This window comes from Megascapheus bottae, chromosome 14 (assembly GCF_031878675.1).
Source record: "Megascapheus bottae isolate mThoBot1 chromosome 14, mThoBot2.hap1, whole genome shotgun sequence".
Lineage (NCBI taxonomy): Eukaryota > Metazoa > Chordata > Mammalia > Rodentia > Geomyidae > Megascapheus > Megascapheus bottae.
The window spans coordinates 39,621,136-39,638,584 of NC_143522.1; the positions used below are offsets into that span (position 1 = coordinate 39,621,136).

Sequence of the window (17,449 nt, forward strand, 5' to 3'; positions counted from 1 at the left end):
TATTTTTTCACCAGTCCTGGATCTTGAATTCAGGGTCTAAGCACTGTCCTTGGGCTTTTTCCTCAAGGCTAGCACTCTGCCACTTGAGCCACAGTACCACTTCTGGCTTTTTCTATGTATGTGGTACCAAGGACATGTTTGCTAGGGAAGCATTCTACTACTAGGCCAAACTCTCAGCCCACATAAATTAATTTTAAAAAATTTATTTATTCCAAGGTCTAGAGATCAGTTGCACATAAAGATCTTTTCTTATACTCCCATTGATATGAGCTCATATTTCATGGAAGATGTGCCAAATTCATCAAGTTGATTTAGGAATGTAGGAAATAGGAAATTGTTAACAACACTTGTTTTATCCACATATACAAAGTGAGAAATTATAACATCACTATTTTCTGTCTGAATAAGAATGGCTTCAGTGATGTCAGATTTAATGTTGGACTGGGTATGGGTGACTAATGCCTCTCATTGTAGCTATTCAGGAGGCTAAATTCTAGGAGCTTGATTCAGTGACAATTCATAGCATGAGACTCCTGTCTCCAATTTGAAACAAAAAAGCTGAAAGTGGAGCTGTGGTTCAAGTGGCAGAGCTCTAGCCTTGAAAAAGCCCAAGGACAGTGCTAGTGTACTAGCTTCCGGCCAAAGCTCAGGGACAGTACCCAGGCCCTGAATCCAAGCACCTGAATGGGTGTGCACACACCTCTACACAAACACACACACACACACACACACACACACACACACACACACACACAAGCACACACAAATATCTGGATTTAAGAATGAATATTCATTGTGATAAATGTTTACTGAGGTTTGAACTACGGTTCTTGCTGTTCTTATTTCCTTGACCACTCGACCTCTTAAGCCATGTTCCTCAGCCTGTTTTGGTGTGTTTTTTAATGCCTCATGTATTTTCGCTTTTACTTTTGTCAACCTGGCTACTGTTGCCTTACTTACACCTATTGTATAGCTGAGAAAAGAGGAGCAAAGCCCAGAGGCTTGATTGTTGAGAAGTCTTCTCACTAAATTTGTTGTTGTTGTTTCTGCTAGTGGTGGTCATGGGACTTAAACCAGGGCCTGACACTTTCCCTGAGCTTTTTTCCTTAAGGCTTTCACTCTACCACTTTGAGCCACAGCTCCACTCCTGCTTTACTGATGGTTACTTGGAGAAAAGAGTTTGATGGCCTTTTCCTGCCTTGGGTGGCTTTGAACCATGATTTTTAGGTCTCAGCCTCCTGAATAGCTAAGGATTACAGGCATGAGCCAGCATATCCCACTCACGTTAACTTTTTCAGTTGGTATCAAACTGAAATCCTTGTCGCTGTGTTTGGAACAGCTGGAATTAGTGTTAGCTCCTACATCCAGACTCACAAACTCTTTAAATACAATTACTTAAAAAATACATTGCATTGAATGAGAAGGAAAAGCATTTATTTCATTGTTGAAATAGCATTTATGAAAATTATCCATATATATATATCTAAAACCTACCCTTTCTTTACGTTCATTATAATTTATTTTGCTTAAACCCATTAGCTTCTAGGACATATTGTTAAGGAATTATCATCACTGAGGCACTGAGTAGTTGGAAATAGGCTTATAAGTAGTTGATTTAAGACTAGAAACTTTAAAACTATATTCTTGAGACATTGAGAGTTTTGATAGAAAAACAACATTTCTAGCATAAGATTTGACTGTAGCTACTAACAAATCATGACTAAGATTATGTGAATCATTTCCCTTTCTGAAGCTCTCAGTTAACAGAATTTCACTCCATGATATTATTAATTTCCTATCTTTATGATATTGCGCTGCTGGTATTAAATACAGATAAGATTTCAATGAAATCACTGGCTAATTCTCAACCAATAGCCCATGGATGAGCTGTTCTTTCCAAATAATTAAATGAAGAAAAATTATTTTCCTTACCTGTTCTCTCAACTACCTGTAAAATGTTGTTCTTGGCTAGGAACTGATTTTTCAGAATTTATCAATATGTGAAAATACTAAAATTGCAATTTTTGGAGTCAACATAATCAAACTCCTAAAATAGGTCACTGTCATCATAGAGATGGGTTGCTTTAGAATGACCAAAGTGTTTTCCTTTCCTAATAAACTTGGTACTCTTCTCTCACTATGAAAAACATTAATGAATGAATTGAATGGAAGGAGGAAAGGAGGGTTATATCAACTGTGAAACTCCAAGGGGAAATATCCCAGTGTGTAAGATTTCATGCTTAAAGAATATAATCCAGAGACAAGTAAAAGTCTTGATGGTCTTAAACCTAATTAGAAGAAACACTGTCTTTGACCAAAGTGGGAATCAAAATAAGACTTCTGAAATCACCCAACATCCAGACACTTTGCATATACATGTGTAATATATGTTATACTGTACAGATAATGAATATATTTAATATGACATTTCTACCAATGAATTACTTAAGAGGAAAGAGATTTTCCATCTCACCTATGTGCTGTCCATACATGTGATAAAAGAAGCTGAAACAGTATGCAGTGTTTGTGGGTCCATAAGGATTTTTGGGAGCTATGCTGAAAACAGGGCTGAGAAGTCGAGCCTTTTCTCCTTCCAATCTGGGCCGAGATGTCTCAATGTACATATAAAAACCTTCAAATAAGAGCAAGTAAATTGTTTAAACACAGGCAAGATAGAGTTACAAACCACTGATAAGTTTTTGGGCATTCATTTCTGTAGGATAGGACCATTTGTTTGTCATGCTAAAATATGGTGTGTCAATACACAACTTATGGTGGCTTTAAGAAAAAGAACAACGGATCTACCTAACCAAAGATAAAAATGCCTTAAAACTTCAAAGAAACTAGACTTTTACATAAAAGGTGTTAAGCAAGAGCATTTTTAATCCCTTATTGATTTAATGAATTCTTTGGAAAAAATGAGTATTATTGATGCTAAACATAAACTATAATACTTTTTCTATAATGTCCAAATGTATATCTAATTTCCACCCTTGTCTTCCATATGAGTAATCTTTGCAAAGTTATTGGTCTCTCCGCATACAACACCATGGACTCCATACCTTCTTTGGAACCTGAACGATCAGCATTAGGTCCTGTGTTAGGGGTGTATTTTGTATTTCTTGTGGCAGTGCTTTGTTTTGTCCAGTCAAAATTGTCTGTATCATCTTGTGTAAACAAACAAATGTTCCCATCTTCAAATCCACAGTGAAATTCTCCTGTGGACAAATGGTAATTAAAGCAATTAATACTAAAGTGATATGAACACCATGAGACCTTTTACCAGAAAAAAAATTCAAACGATGTTCAGTGGGAAGAGTGTAAGATTGTGAGAATATCCTGAAAACCTTAACAATGGGCTCTATCACTAAACGTTAAACCATTGTAATTTAAATGAGAAAATAATTATTCTGTTCATGTGTATTACACAAATTATGACACTTCCATATATAAATATAATGTATTATATTCAGTATGTAACAGATTTTTTTTTCCTAACCTTCCATCATTGTCTTTTTTTCTTTCCCATCCCTAATACTCCCCTATTAATAGGAAACAATGTTTAAACTAGCAGCTTATTAAATAATAAAGTCTCAAATTATTTTTCTCAGAAATATTCAGATAACTTATATAACAATGAAATAATATTTAAAGATGATTAACATGAGTATATAATTTTATATGCCTTTTAGGTAGGCTTTCTTGTTCTTCTTTGCAAAACAGGACAGGGCATTAGCAAATTGTTTGGAGAGGCAATCATCACACATATTATTTGAATGTGGGTTTTTCTGACTTTGAAATTCACTTGAAATGACTGTCATAACAATACTTTACAAACCCCCTAAGGCGGACAGTGTTTTCTTGGTTCTACTATATGCTGCGTTCCAAGCCAATCCAAGTTAAGAGGGTGCTGATTTTTTTACTTACCATGAAATATTTGTAACAGTAATATTTCTAGATACAAAGTTTTTAATGAAAAATTTTGATAATACCCTGCTTGAAGATGGGTTTAAATATCACTATTGAGGAAGAATAAGCATGGTCATTTTTTCACTCAGCTTAATAAGAAATTTATAGAATCACAATGATCAGTCATGAGGCTCACAGAGGAGTCGTTATCTAATAATGATTAAACAATTGATTTATTGCAATTCAAAGAAATGAAAACATCTAAGGAAAGGAAACTGTCTTGATAATCTTCTAACCCTGGCAAAAGCATATGGTCTATTGGTTAAATGAACATAAAAATGTATACATCTATGTTGCAGATCACGTGCTTGAAATAATGAAAGCTATTGTTGCCAATAAAACAGAAGACTTTCCTTTCAAATCTTAAACTTTCTTAGGAAGCCAAGTAATTTTGAGGGAAACACAGAAATTCAAAAAAGAAAACTGAAGAAACTGATGACAACAAAATGATATGCAATTCAATAATATAAACTCTCACAGGTTCAGTATCAAACTTAAATTGGTTGAAAAAGTGGATCAATATTTCTATATTTATGTAAGTCTAAAATATCAATAATCAGTTTTAATTTTTTCTTGCCATATTATTTAAATTTTAAGATTAACATATTATGCCCATTTTACTGTTTCAAAAATTATTGTTTCAAACTAGATAAAAATATTGGGTAAATAATCCTTGTTTGATTATATATGTTGTATTTTCCTTAATTATGAAATACATTAAGATTTTTGAATGAATATATACTTACTCAAATGAGGATTTACAGGAGCTACAAGAAAAACAAACAAAGAATATTAGCAAAGCTTTGATGTTTTTATAAATAGTTTCTTACCCCAAATTAATCATCCTTCGTATTGTGGCCTTCAAGAATTATAACTACAATCTATTTAGTTTGAGGGGACTGAACTCAGTCTACCTTGGAGCTCAACAATAGCAACTTTAAATTGTTTTAAAAATGTACCTTGCTAAATAGTATAGAAAATTTGCTCATTTTCTAAGTAATGGCGTTTCTAACTTATTATATCTTAACCTGGGCTAAACAAAACCCAGCAATAAAAGCTATGGCTGGCAGCAGACCAACCTACTAATCCAGATGGCTTAAAAATTAGCCAGCAGAAATTATACTTTCTTAGTTTAGGTTACCTACTTTACTAACCATATTATAGCACACATGAAAATAATAATATCATCATATCATGTCATGTGTCCTAAAGTTAAGTAGCTACTTGCTTTAATTGATTTTAAATACATACATAGACATTGCTTGCGTGGTTCTCAAGGGGGAGTCAATACATTTCGCTATTTAATGAACCTGAAAAAATTGTTTGAGGAATCATGTTGTGTTTCCTGAAATACAGTACCAAATGATTTTTACCAATGGGATACACTACTTCAAATTGTAGTAAAAAAAATAGCTACAAGAATGTAGCTATTCTACAAGGTAAAATATTATGTGACTATGCTGAGTTGGTATTTAGTTCTCTGGGAGAAAATTCCATTTCAGATGGGCAGAGAATAACAGTTTCTCAAATTTACAGAAGGCAGTTTATCTACCTTATATAGCCTGGTCCACTTGCTTTCTTTCCTGGTTTTGACCTCAACTATCTTTATAAAATTTGTACATTATTAGTAAAATTGAATAAGCAAAAGCAGATTGCAGAAAACATATTGTTCTTATATTAATACATTTAAATAAACTTAAAAAAATTACATTTCTCAGACTCGGAGCATGGCCTATTGGTAGAGTATGTGCCTAAAATGTACAAATCTCTGGTTTGATTCCTTGGTACCACATACAAAGAAAAAGCTGAAAGTGGTGCAGTGGCTCAAGGGTAAAGTGCTAGCCTTGAGAAAACCCAGGGACAGTGCTCAGGCCCTGAGTTCAAGCCCAAGGACTAGCAAAAGCAAAAAAAAATAATGAATTAAATTTCTCAATAATTTGCACTCTTCATACACAGTGAAGACAATTTCCATTACCTTACTTTTTGTTAAATTCTGAATCTCGGTTTTCACATCATGAAGGCAATAGCATAGAAGAAAGAATACATTTATTACCTCTCTTGAAGCTGAACTTAAAAAGGAATAGTTTCAAAAATGAATATTAATTTAAAAATGAAACAAGTTTATATTTAACCAGGTGCCAATGGCTCATGCCTGTCATCTCAGCTACTCAAGAGGCTGAGATCTTAGGATAATAGTTCAAAGCCAGCCCTGCACAAAAGTTTATGAGACTTATCTCCAATTAAGCACCAGAAAACTGAAAGTGGTGCTATGGCTCAAAGTGGCATTGAGCTGAATTGCTCAGGGATAATGCCCAGTCCCAGAGTTCAAGCCCCACAACACAAAAATAAATAATAATTTTATATTTAAAGTGACTATGATATTGCAAAAATTCAATGGACTTTATCCAGTGCAAGAAAACCTTTAAATTGTAAGTTATTTCTAGGAATGTCATGTCACCACTTCACCTCTTAGTAGATCAAAATTTAGTTGCATAGTCTATTCCACTATTGACCAAGTTCAATTTGAAACTTCTAGTTTAAACATGTAAATATTGTGATAATTCCATTAATATCCTCTTTCATGACTCTTTGCCTGTGCAATTTCTCACACATGCTTATTGCAGGTTAAAATTATGTTCATTCTAACTTTCTGTCTGAAGCTCAATACCTCCTATAACTGTATTTAAGATATCATTAGGAATGTAATTAGGTTAAATAAAATCATAAGAATCTAATGGATTGCTGGGTTTATATGAAATGGAAGAACTTAAACTGTCATGTGAGGCACCTCAGAATGTAGCCATTTGTGAACCAGGAAGAGAGCTCTGGTTAGAAATTAATCTTATTTCTTCATCTTGAACATTTCTACTTCTATAACAGAGAAATAATTGTCTGTACCATCTCAAAACTTGATATTCTGTACAACATCCAAAGCCAATAAACATAATGGCAATGTATAGTCTATAAAAATAAGAAAAGTGAGGGCAGAATCAGGTTGTGGGGATGAGTGAGAATACTGCATGGGATATTGATTGAGATGCATTGTAGTCACACTGCTCTTCTTGAATGGCCATTTCTGTGTACATTATTTTATGAAAATAAAAATATTTTTAAAGTATGTTTTACCCAAACCTTTATTGTAAGAAGTAATGTTAATGAAATATTTAACATTTTCATATTCATGCCCATGAATGTAAATGTGCTTATTAGTGACGGCTTTACCATTTGAGCCCCAAAGGATAGTTTAGTTGCTTTTAAGTTAAGGTCTTGCATTTTTACCCCCACTGACCTTGGACAGTGATCTTCCAGGAAACACCATGTTGGTAGTGCTTTTCTGTTACATGATGATCTATGAATACTCCATTCTACATCATACATCTTATTATAACTATTGAAAATGTTTGTGTATAAATATTCTACTCTATATTAAACATCTTGAGTTTTAGTGAAAATTGAATATGAATACAAAGGATTTTTATGAATGCTTAATAGTTTTATTTTGTTACTTTCCATTATGTCCACGGTTTCTTTTTAAGTAGGAAAAATACACATCAGACTAAGGAAAAACAGCAAACTTAAGCTTAAATGTATTCTATTATTTTATAAAAGTCCAGCTTCAGAAAGAAGTGATAAGAAGTGTTTGAAGGAATAGAGAAAATACGAAAAAATCACTGATTCTTTTAACCATAATTCATATATTAGAAATATTAGCTATCTTTATTAAACATTATAGTTAAGTACATAAAAGTTCAATATATCAAATACTGATCTTTTTAGAAAACATTAACCTAATAAATTCTGCTTACAGCTATTTTAAGTTACTAATTCTAGAAAAACACTACAGATGAACATTAATTTTTCACATTTTACTCTCAAATTTTTCCTCAAATAAGGACATTAGAGTTGAAATATTTTATGTGTATAATTTATAATTGATAGTAGCAAATTATCACACCTCCACACAAACACACAGACATCTGTAACATTAACAATTAAAAAAAAATCATCACTGCCAACACCATCAAATGAAAACAAAACAGCATCAACAGTACTTTTAGCATGTGAAAAGAAAAACTGGTAACATATTTGCAATGGAATATTAATCAATATCCAAATAAATGAGCTATCAAATCACAGAAGATTCACTGTAAATGTGTATTGTTTGGGAAAATGAGCTAGTTCAGAAAAGTTACTTGTTACTTATACCATCTACTCAATTTAGTGGGGAAGCAGATACTACAAGGCTGTAAGCGCTCAGCAGTTGTTACTGTTGGGAAGAGGTAGAGATTAAAGGACAGAATGGAATTCTTAAAACAGGGGAAGTGTTCAATATGATACTGAAATAGGAGCTATGCACTAACCACATCTCAAAATCCATATGAGGTATCAATATTAATTCATCAATTGTAATACATTTCTGCATTCATGTAGGATATGCACAAGGGAAGAAACTACACAAAAGGGAAGAAGCCAATGAACTGTTTAAATTTTTTGTAAACCAAAAACTTTTCTGAAAATGAAATATATTCCTATTCATTAAAAACCATGCAAATATTTTGTTCTTTTTATCCTAACTTCATAATGACAAAAGTGTTAAAGTCATCTTAAACACACACACACACACACACACACACACGCACACACACACACACACATATTGATCAAACTTGTAGAATCAAAAATGAAGCGATATTTCTCATAGTTTCACTATGTATCTCTACATTAGTAACCAAACTGACATATAATTAGATTGTTTCCTTTTTAGTACTTTGATACCTTACTTGCTTTGGGTCATCCAAATGGCAACTCAGAAACTGCTATATTACATTTTACTTGCCTCTAAATTTTGTAGGTAGTTTCATATTGAATAGTCCAAGAAGCTGAGGATAGTTTACAGAAAGGGCTAATTATAAAAGTCTACTTACCACTATATTTGATCACACGAATAGTTGAATCTCCTTCACCAAATTTAGTGAGAGGAGTCAGTCGGACCTCATAAGCCTCTGGTTTAATTAGCTCAGTCAAGTTATATGTAATTAGTTCTCCCTTTTGAATATTCCCATTTATTTTAATCTCCTGTTCCCACCATCGCTGTTGTCCAGCCTGAAATTAAAATAATTATGAAATAATATTCCCAGTATATTCTTCAAGGATACATATTGTATATGAAGAAAATAAAAATTTGTAAGTTTATTAAATAAGAATATTGTATTACAAAAATTCATTTCATTAAGGATGAAGTTTCAATGAGTAAAAATTTCTCCAATTGTGTGCAGATAATTTTCCAATTATCAAAGAATAAGTAGACTCAATTAATTTAAAGGTATTTAAAATCAATATCAGGAAAGAGTCAGGAGGTCAAACATGACATAAATTAAATATTTTTAATATTTTAGTAGAATATAAAATTCTTCAATACTTCAACTTTTGTACATCACTAAACTTATGTATTGTGTAAATACCAATGGTTTTGATATAGTCTAGACATTAGGTTTACAAAACAAAGAAGACTCATTCCTTAATTTCATCAGTTCTGTTAAAAAGAGGTACACAATAAAAATGAAATTATTTACTATAATATATACTATAATTTTACTGGTCAATATGCAATAAAGAAAATATTAAAACAAAATATTTAAGATTTGGAATATTAGTGAGGGTCTCTAATTTTTAGATTTTCAAAAGACAATGCCATAGGAAGCATGCTTATAACATGTAAGGTCAGAGCTAGGAATTTCCCATTGGATTTAACAAGGTGAAGCAGACAGTTACTTCAAAATGGTACCAATAAAGCAATGAAGTTGTAAATCTGACTTGAGTTAAAGAAAGGCTGACAAGTACTTCTCATACAGAAACCACAGTTTTAACGAATAGCTACAAAATATTCCAAAAATTTACAAAAGAAAAAACAACAAAGAAAAACCTTATTTGCTTTAATTTTGCTTAATTATAACCCCTCCAAAACAGTACTAGAAAGTAAAATTACTTACATAAACCAAATACATCAGGTCTTATCTGTCATGTTACATTGAGTTTAGTTAACCTCAAAAGTGAATGAGAATTATTTAACTTTAGGAAGTATGTTAATATAGTTACCAAATAAGATATATATATATATATGGAGAAAAGTTCAAAAATTATTGATATGCTAGAAAAAAGATATTTTATTAATCAGATAAGTAAGATTGAACAAAGGTCTATTAAATAGCTGCTTCATCATGCTTTTGTTTTAAGCTGTTCCCCTTAGTACCACAAATAAAGAATATTCAGCAGCATCTAATTACACATCTAGTGATTACAGTGGCAAAATGAAATGTTTCTGTATGGTAATATAAATAAGCTTCCATCTATCAATTTCTCTCCCTCTTTACATCTCTTTCTCTGCAGTTCCCATTGTATCTCTCCCTACACCTCTATCTCTGTCCCTGTCTGTCACAGTCTCTCTCTCCTGATTCCCTTTATATACATGTATTTATTTTAATTTTCCTACTAATAAATAAGTAATATCTTCTCCTTTAAACCAATTAACTATTCTTTATGGATTTGTTCAATATGTAAAATTGTTAATTTAAATAGTTGGCTATTTTTCACAACTGTCACTTGTATTTTTTATTTCCTTATATTCAATGATGTATATGCGTATTTAGATATACATGGGAGATGCATGTATTTATATCAGAAATTTTAATATCAGACATATATGATGTGTAGAAGTGATTGCACGGCATGAAGTTCTACTTGTGACGTTTCTTGGGGGCAGACGCACGATGTCCTGGCGGATGCATCTTTGTTCTGGCTTGCTCCTGAGGGCACCCGTACTGCCATTCACTTTGACTTTGATTGTGAAACACTTTGAAATGGCAGATTAAAGTGAAGCAACTAACTACCTTCCTTTGGGCTGGCCTTGGGTTTTCATCCTTCTCTGCCTCAGCACTGCCCAAATCAAAGTTCGTGTTTGTCTGATTTGGTGAACAGCTCAGAGCAAAATCTTTTGAGTATGAAGTTTGGTTATTATCTAAGATTAGTATTTTCTCTTAGTTTTTCCCCAATAATCTCCATCTCTTTCTCTTTATCTCCTTCTCTGTGTCTCTCTCGCCCTCTCCCTCTACACACACACACACACACACACACACACACACACACACACACACACACACACACACACACTTTATCCATGCATGTGAAATGTACATCAGTTTATACACATTTACTGAAGTAAATACACAATACAATCTATATTCATGAGTATGTGCATGGGTATGTCATTTTTATGTCAATATATATTTTTGGAGTGGGTTCATTTGAATCATATATCTTATATTGTTATTCTGATGTAAATTACAATTGTCAATTTGTTTATACAGTCATACAAATTATGAATAACTAAATCTTTTTTGTTGTATACTGGGTCATTATTTCATCTCTCAAGTGAATCAACTACTTAAATGGAAAAGGCAAATGGAAAAGAAAAACAATGCTTCCTGGGATTTTAAATATTATTCATTGTTGACATGTTTGGGAACATTACATTGTAAATTTTGACAGTTATTTTTTATACATAAAGCTAAAGTTAAATTGAAATCACATAAAAGATGATTAAAAACATGATCTCAGGGATTAAACTAATTTCTTTTTAAATTTTATTTTATTGTTGGGGTGATGTACAGAGTGGTTGCAGTTACATTCATCATGTAGTGGCTACATTACTTCTTGAACATTATTACCCCTTCCCATGATTTTCTCCCACTTTCCCTCCACCACCCCTTCCCACTCATCTTATTTTCCCTTACCTTCCTATTTTAAAATGTACAAATAAATGTATATATAACATATGTTTATATTGTATATAATATATACAATATATAAGTATCAAAGTCGGATACATAAACTGGTTCCTTATATGGGAAAAGCATAGATCATACAATAGAAGATTGATAAATTCATCTTAAATTTGGTTAATATTCAATTCTAATATCTTTAGAGGAAAATTTGTTAGCATCAATACTTCTTCATAAGCAGGATGAAAAGAAGCTAGTGTTTGAAGAAGATTGTAATATCTAAAATGGCACAGAATACATTAAAATCTCTTTGCTGGTGTCAATGCTCATATGTTTAATCCTTGCTACTTGTGGGCTGAGAACAGAAGGACCATTCCATCCCCAGCCTGTTCAGAGAAGTTGTGAGGTTCTATCTCAAAAAAAAGAAAGAAAGAAAAAGAAAAAAAAGACGGAAAGGACAGGAAAACAAAAAGAAAGGAAAAGGAAAGATGGAAATGAAGAGGACAAAGAGTAGGCAGGGCTGGAAGAGTGGTTCAAGTAGTAAAAGGACAGCCCAGCAATCATGAAAGCATGTAATCAAATCCCAGTATTGAAAGTAACAACAAAACCAAAATAGAAATGACAAATAGAAACAATCCTAGCGCTAAGGAAAAGGATTCAGTAGCAGGGAGAGAGCCAAATAAGAATATGTGTAATACCAATGAGGCTAATTCAACTAAGTAACTAGGAAAAGAATTACCAACCCACATCTTGATGGATCTGTGAAATGGAAATTAAACATAGCACTATATTCTAACCCTGAAGGACAAATATTAAAAATCTTCTGGATAGACAGTGCTAATGTCTTTTGTCAATATTAAACAAGGACTTTCTTTATGACAATTAGACCCAGCATGTCAGGGTCAGATATGAACAAAACTTTACCTTCCTGACAACCTAGCAAGACAGACTGCAGGAGTTTCATGAGCAATAGCGCAAACTTGGAGCCGCTGCCTCAACAAAAGCATTCATGATGCAGCAGACATCATAATCTCTTTGACAGCATTGATTTCTTTGGTTTGGGAAGGCACAGTGGTACTAACAGACCTTGGTTGCTTAGCTGGCCCCAAGGACCACGAGCTAACAAACTCTTTTACTTTATAATCAGCAATACCTAAACCTGTCTACAAGTTTGTATTATATAGGCTATGAAACTTTTCCATTCTAGGAGGCATGCATTCTGAGAAAAGGAAAGACAGTTCCACACCTTGACATATCTGAATTTCAGAAAAGAAATATTGAGCTAATATCAGTTTGGAAGCAAATATATCCTCAACTCTAATTTAAGCCATATTTTTAAAAGGAATACAGATGTGTATTTAAATATAAATAAATATACAGGAAGAACAAACACTGAGTTCAGAATATTGGCCGATAGGTTAAAAGATATGAGTGAAAGTGGGTGATAAAAATCTCAACCCAGTGAGCTAATTTTTGTTCTTTTAGATTTGTGGTCCATATACAAATCATGATTATATCATTTTGGGTATGGAGGAAATTCTCTTTTTAAAATGTGAATATAATTATTCCAAATGAAGGAATCCATGGAGTCTATTTTAGTCTGGCTTAATTCATTTGATACAATTTTTTTCAAGTCTTTCCATTTTCTTATGAATGGGCAATGTATACATACATCACCACAATTACTTGACCCATTCAGATACTAAGGTGGATTCCATATCTTCACTATGGTAAATAATGCTGCAATGAACAATGTGCTGGTAGCTTTAGTGTGGCCTTGTTTGTGGTCTTTTGGGTAACTGCCCAGGAGTGGAATTGCTAGATCATAGGGGTAGCTCTATGTTTAGTCTTTTGAGGAACCGCCATACTGCTTTCCAGAGTGGTGGAACAAGTTTATACTCTCATCAGTAGTGTAGTAGTATTCTTTTGGCAACATCTCTGCCAGCATTTGTTACGATGTGCTTTCTTGATAATGGCCACACTAACTGGAGTGAGGTGGAATCTCAGTGTAGTTTTATGGCCACAGATGTTTAACCTTTTACTAGGATAGTCTTATTACAAAGAATCACAGTAGCTAAATAGCTATGTACCTATGACCATATAATATCATGCTAATTGAAATGGACACCAAGCTATGGAAACGAGGGTTTTGTTTTTAATGTACTGTGTGAAGTTATTTCCTTTTTCTTAATTTGTTTCCTGTTTGGTTTATTCCTTGTTGTCACTGTATTTAATTTTGGTGCCCTGTGTGTTTTACGTATGTTTATCTGATTTGGGGAACGGGAGGGGTACAACAAAATGCTGAGACAACACTTTGTTTTCTGATATATTGAATTTATTTGTATTTGGTTATTTGAAATTTGATAGGGAAGGGGGCAAAACCAAGACGGGTGGGGGGTGTGGGGGGGGAGGGAAATAGGTACCAAGACATGTGAAAGGGTATCAATGTATGTGAATTAATGCACCTTCTATCTGGCAAATATCATGTAACCCTTTTACTCATTACAATAAAAAAAATGCAAAAAAAAGAAAACAGGATGTGGGACTGTGGCTCAAGGGCAGGGTAGTAGCCTTGAGCTGAAGAGCTCAGAGACACTGCCCGGGCCAAGAGTTCAAGTTCCATGACTCACAAAAAAATAAATAAAAAACAAATAACATAAGAAGAGATGTACATTTTACATGACTTAAATGTAACTGTAATTCCTGTGTATATCACCTATATAATAACAACAGCTATAGAATAAATGACCTATTTATATTAGAAAAAAATGCTGAGACAAAAGACAAAGGATGAACCAATACAACAGTGATATTCACAAGACACTTTGTTGGAAATGAATTTACAGCTTGGGGGGTGGGGAGTCAGAGGAGGAAAAGTGCGAGAAAATGTGGGAGAGGGTAAATATGTTTGACAAGAAATGCACTCATTACCTTAAATATTGTAACTGTAACCCCTCTGCACATCACCTTGACAATAAAATAAAATAAAACTTTTTTTAAAATAGTGAATTTAAGAATGAGAGGTTACAGACTGTCGATGCAGAAATTTCTCATAAATATTCTTTCTATTCTAAGAAAGGGATTTCTCCAGCATTGCTTCGTTCACATACATTTTGGTATCCCTATTCCTTTTTCTTGATTGTTTCTCCTACAATCAGTGATCTCCAGGTCTCTTTACTGTTATTGATAATCTGTATTATTTCTTCTCATAATCAACCATGTATGAGAGGCACTGGAAGATCTCATTAAAAACACAAATTTTTATGTTGTTAGTATAATCCTGTAATTCTAGAACACAGGAAGGTAAGGTAGGAAGATTACAAATTCTGTGCCAGCCCAGGAGATAGAAGACTCTACTAATTATGCTTCAATGGTATCTGAGACTATAACTTTTACAGTCTCTCTTCTTCTAAGTGCTTTAAATGCAGGTAATCTAAATACTTTCTTCTTAGAGGCAGAATTCAGTCTAGCAAGATTACCCCATTATCAGTAGCAGTTTCTTCTACTCGTGTTAACTCTACATTGTCAAGCCAGATAACTAAAAATAAGCCACATGTATTAGTCCTATGTGCCAGATACTGTGTTAATTAATACATTCAGGCTACCACACATCCTAATCGGTAGTAATTAATACTAACTACTTTAGTAATTAAAAAACTGAGTCAATGGGCGTTAAAGGCAGCTCTTAACAATTATAAGTTCTAACCACAGTAGTGGTTCCAGAAGTCATTACACCACAGATAAGTCCTTTGCTTACTTAAATGTATCACCACCTTAATTGTTTTCATCAGAGTCAATGTATAGTTACTTTCAGTGCACACAGAATCCTGGTGTTTTACATACAGTTTGCCAGCCAGAAACAATTTCTTATTGTTATCGCCTCAGTATCTGGTAATTGGCTTGATAAAGATGAAATGGTTAAACTTCAGCACACAGGGTGTATTTAATTATCTTCCAAGGAGTAAGCTGGAAATTGCAATGAGCGCTGCAGTCATTGAGTGACTGGCAAATTCAAGAAAGGAACACAAAATCCAGTTCCACAGAAAGCACAATGTTCATTTTAGTTATAACAAAGTATCTATTAGTTTTGCATGCCAAAAATTTCTACAAAATGTAATTTGATGTGAATGACAATTTCTTTTCCCATCTTTAGAGTTTAAATTTATGCACCAAAGGTATAATTTTATTTCCAAAAGTAGATGCAATCATTTAAAACATAAATATGTCTACAGAATATTCATATTTTACTACTAAAGAAACACACATTCAATGAAGACACAGTTTTCTGGATGCTTAATATAAGCTTAGTATCAGTCAGTATTTGTAGTACATCCCAAATGAGAGATAGTAGATATTTGTTGTTGTAATGAGGTGTTCTACTCAAGTAATTTTACTTGATATTGTTACTTATTACAAACTCCCAAGTAAACAGCTTCATATGTGTATTAAAAAAAGCAATAACTTTGATTCTAAGTCTTTAATTTAAAGTTGTAATGAAAGTATATAGTTCAGTAGTTGGAGGCATATGAAATTAAATACTTCATATTGTTTATCAGTGAGCTGTACAAAATGGAAAAATGAATAATTGAGTATAAGGTTTGCCCCTATACAAAAGAAACTGCAAAATTATGCTCTATATTTAAGGTAGAGCCTCAAGAAGATCAGAGAATGTGGGTTCCAAACCTTAATTACAGATACTGGGGACAGGCAAGAGTTAAAGTAATTTTTCCATGTCAATCTAAAAATCCAGTTGCCTTTTCCTAAGAGATATATTCCTCTTGTATTACTTAGCCTTAAAAATTCCAAGTTTCCTACAATGTGACTTTTTATTCAAAGCTGTGGTGTGTGATTTTTATCACAGATGATAATTAAAAACATATTGGGAGGTAAAATGGTCTCGGGAGTTAAAAAAAAAAGAGCTATATTTTCTCTTTATGTTCAAGTATCAAAATTAGTTTCAGCGAATTAGGTAAGAATTCTGCTGAACATTCCTAAAGTTGACACCTTTTCATTTTATTCCCCTACCTTCCTTCTTTTCTCCCTTCCTTCTTTGCTTTATTTTAAAATAGCTTTTTATCTTAAGTAGTTGTAGAATGGCACTGATGTTTAACAATGCAGTTTTGGAATACACTGAATCTCCATCGGTGTCATCCCTTGCAACATTCCCATTCATTCCTCCCCTACTCATCCCTTCCCTCACTCTTGTTAATTTTATACCATATACATTGCATTCTCCACTGCCTTCTCCTCCTCTTCTCCTTTTCATTCCTTCAATTCCTTCACCTTGAGCACATCTCACCCCTTTCTATTACCTGTTTCCTGGTATTTATTTTGCTACACTTTGCCTTTCCAAACCAGACACCTACCAAGGCTTTCCATCAAGCCCCTGAACCACTTCAACCATCCCCAGCTTCTGAATGCTTAACAGCCTAGCACATGGGCCCCTACCCACTCACCAAATGTCAGAAGTAACTAGGGTTATTTCCCACCAACTCCAGGACAGCCTGGAACACAGGAAATAGGAACTAGCCGTGTCACCCAATTTTTAATTTCCTTCCCTGAACCCTCCCTTTTGCAGGACGAAGCAAGAGAGAATCTGAGTCCTTTTTCATAATTATTAAAACGCTGAAATATATGGAAGGTGGATGGGGGAGGGCAGACATCCTAGTACCTGTGTGACCTATGTAACTGGCCCCCATGGA

The 17,449-nt window shown here is 33.4% G+C and overlaps 1 protein-coding gene across 2 annotated transcripts in view; it reads right to left on the reverse strand.

The window, feature by feature from the left end:
- Mdga2 (MAM domain containing glycosylphosphatidylinositol anchor 2) overlaps positions 1-17,449 on the reverse strand; it is a 666,956-nt gene that overhangs the window by 11,808 nt on the left and 637,699 nt on the right. For both annotated transcript variants that reach the window (XM_090345038.1, XM_090345037.1), the window contains 4 exons: positions 8,895-9,072; positions 4,716-4,736; positions 3,063-3,218; positions 2,474-2,632 (listed from right to left, as the gene is read on the reverse strand). In XM_090345038.1, coding sequence (XP_090201164.1) covers positions 2,474-2,632; positions 3,063-3,218; positions 4,716-4,736; positions 8,895-9,072 — 514 coding nt within the window. The remainder of the gene's footprint in view (positions 1-2,473; positions 2,633-3,062; positions 3,219-4,715; positions 4,737-8,894; positions 9,073-17,449) is intronic.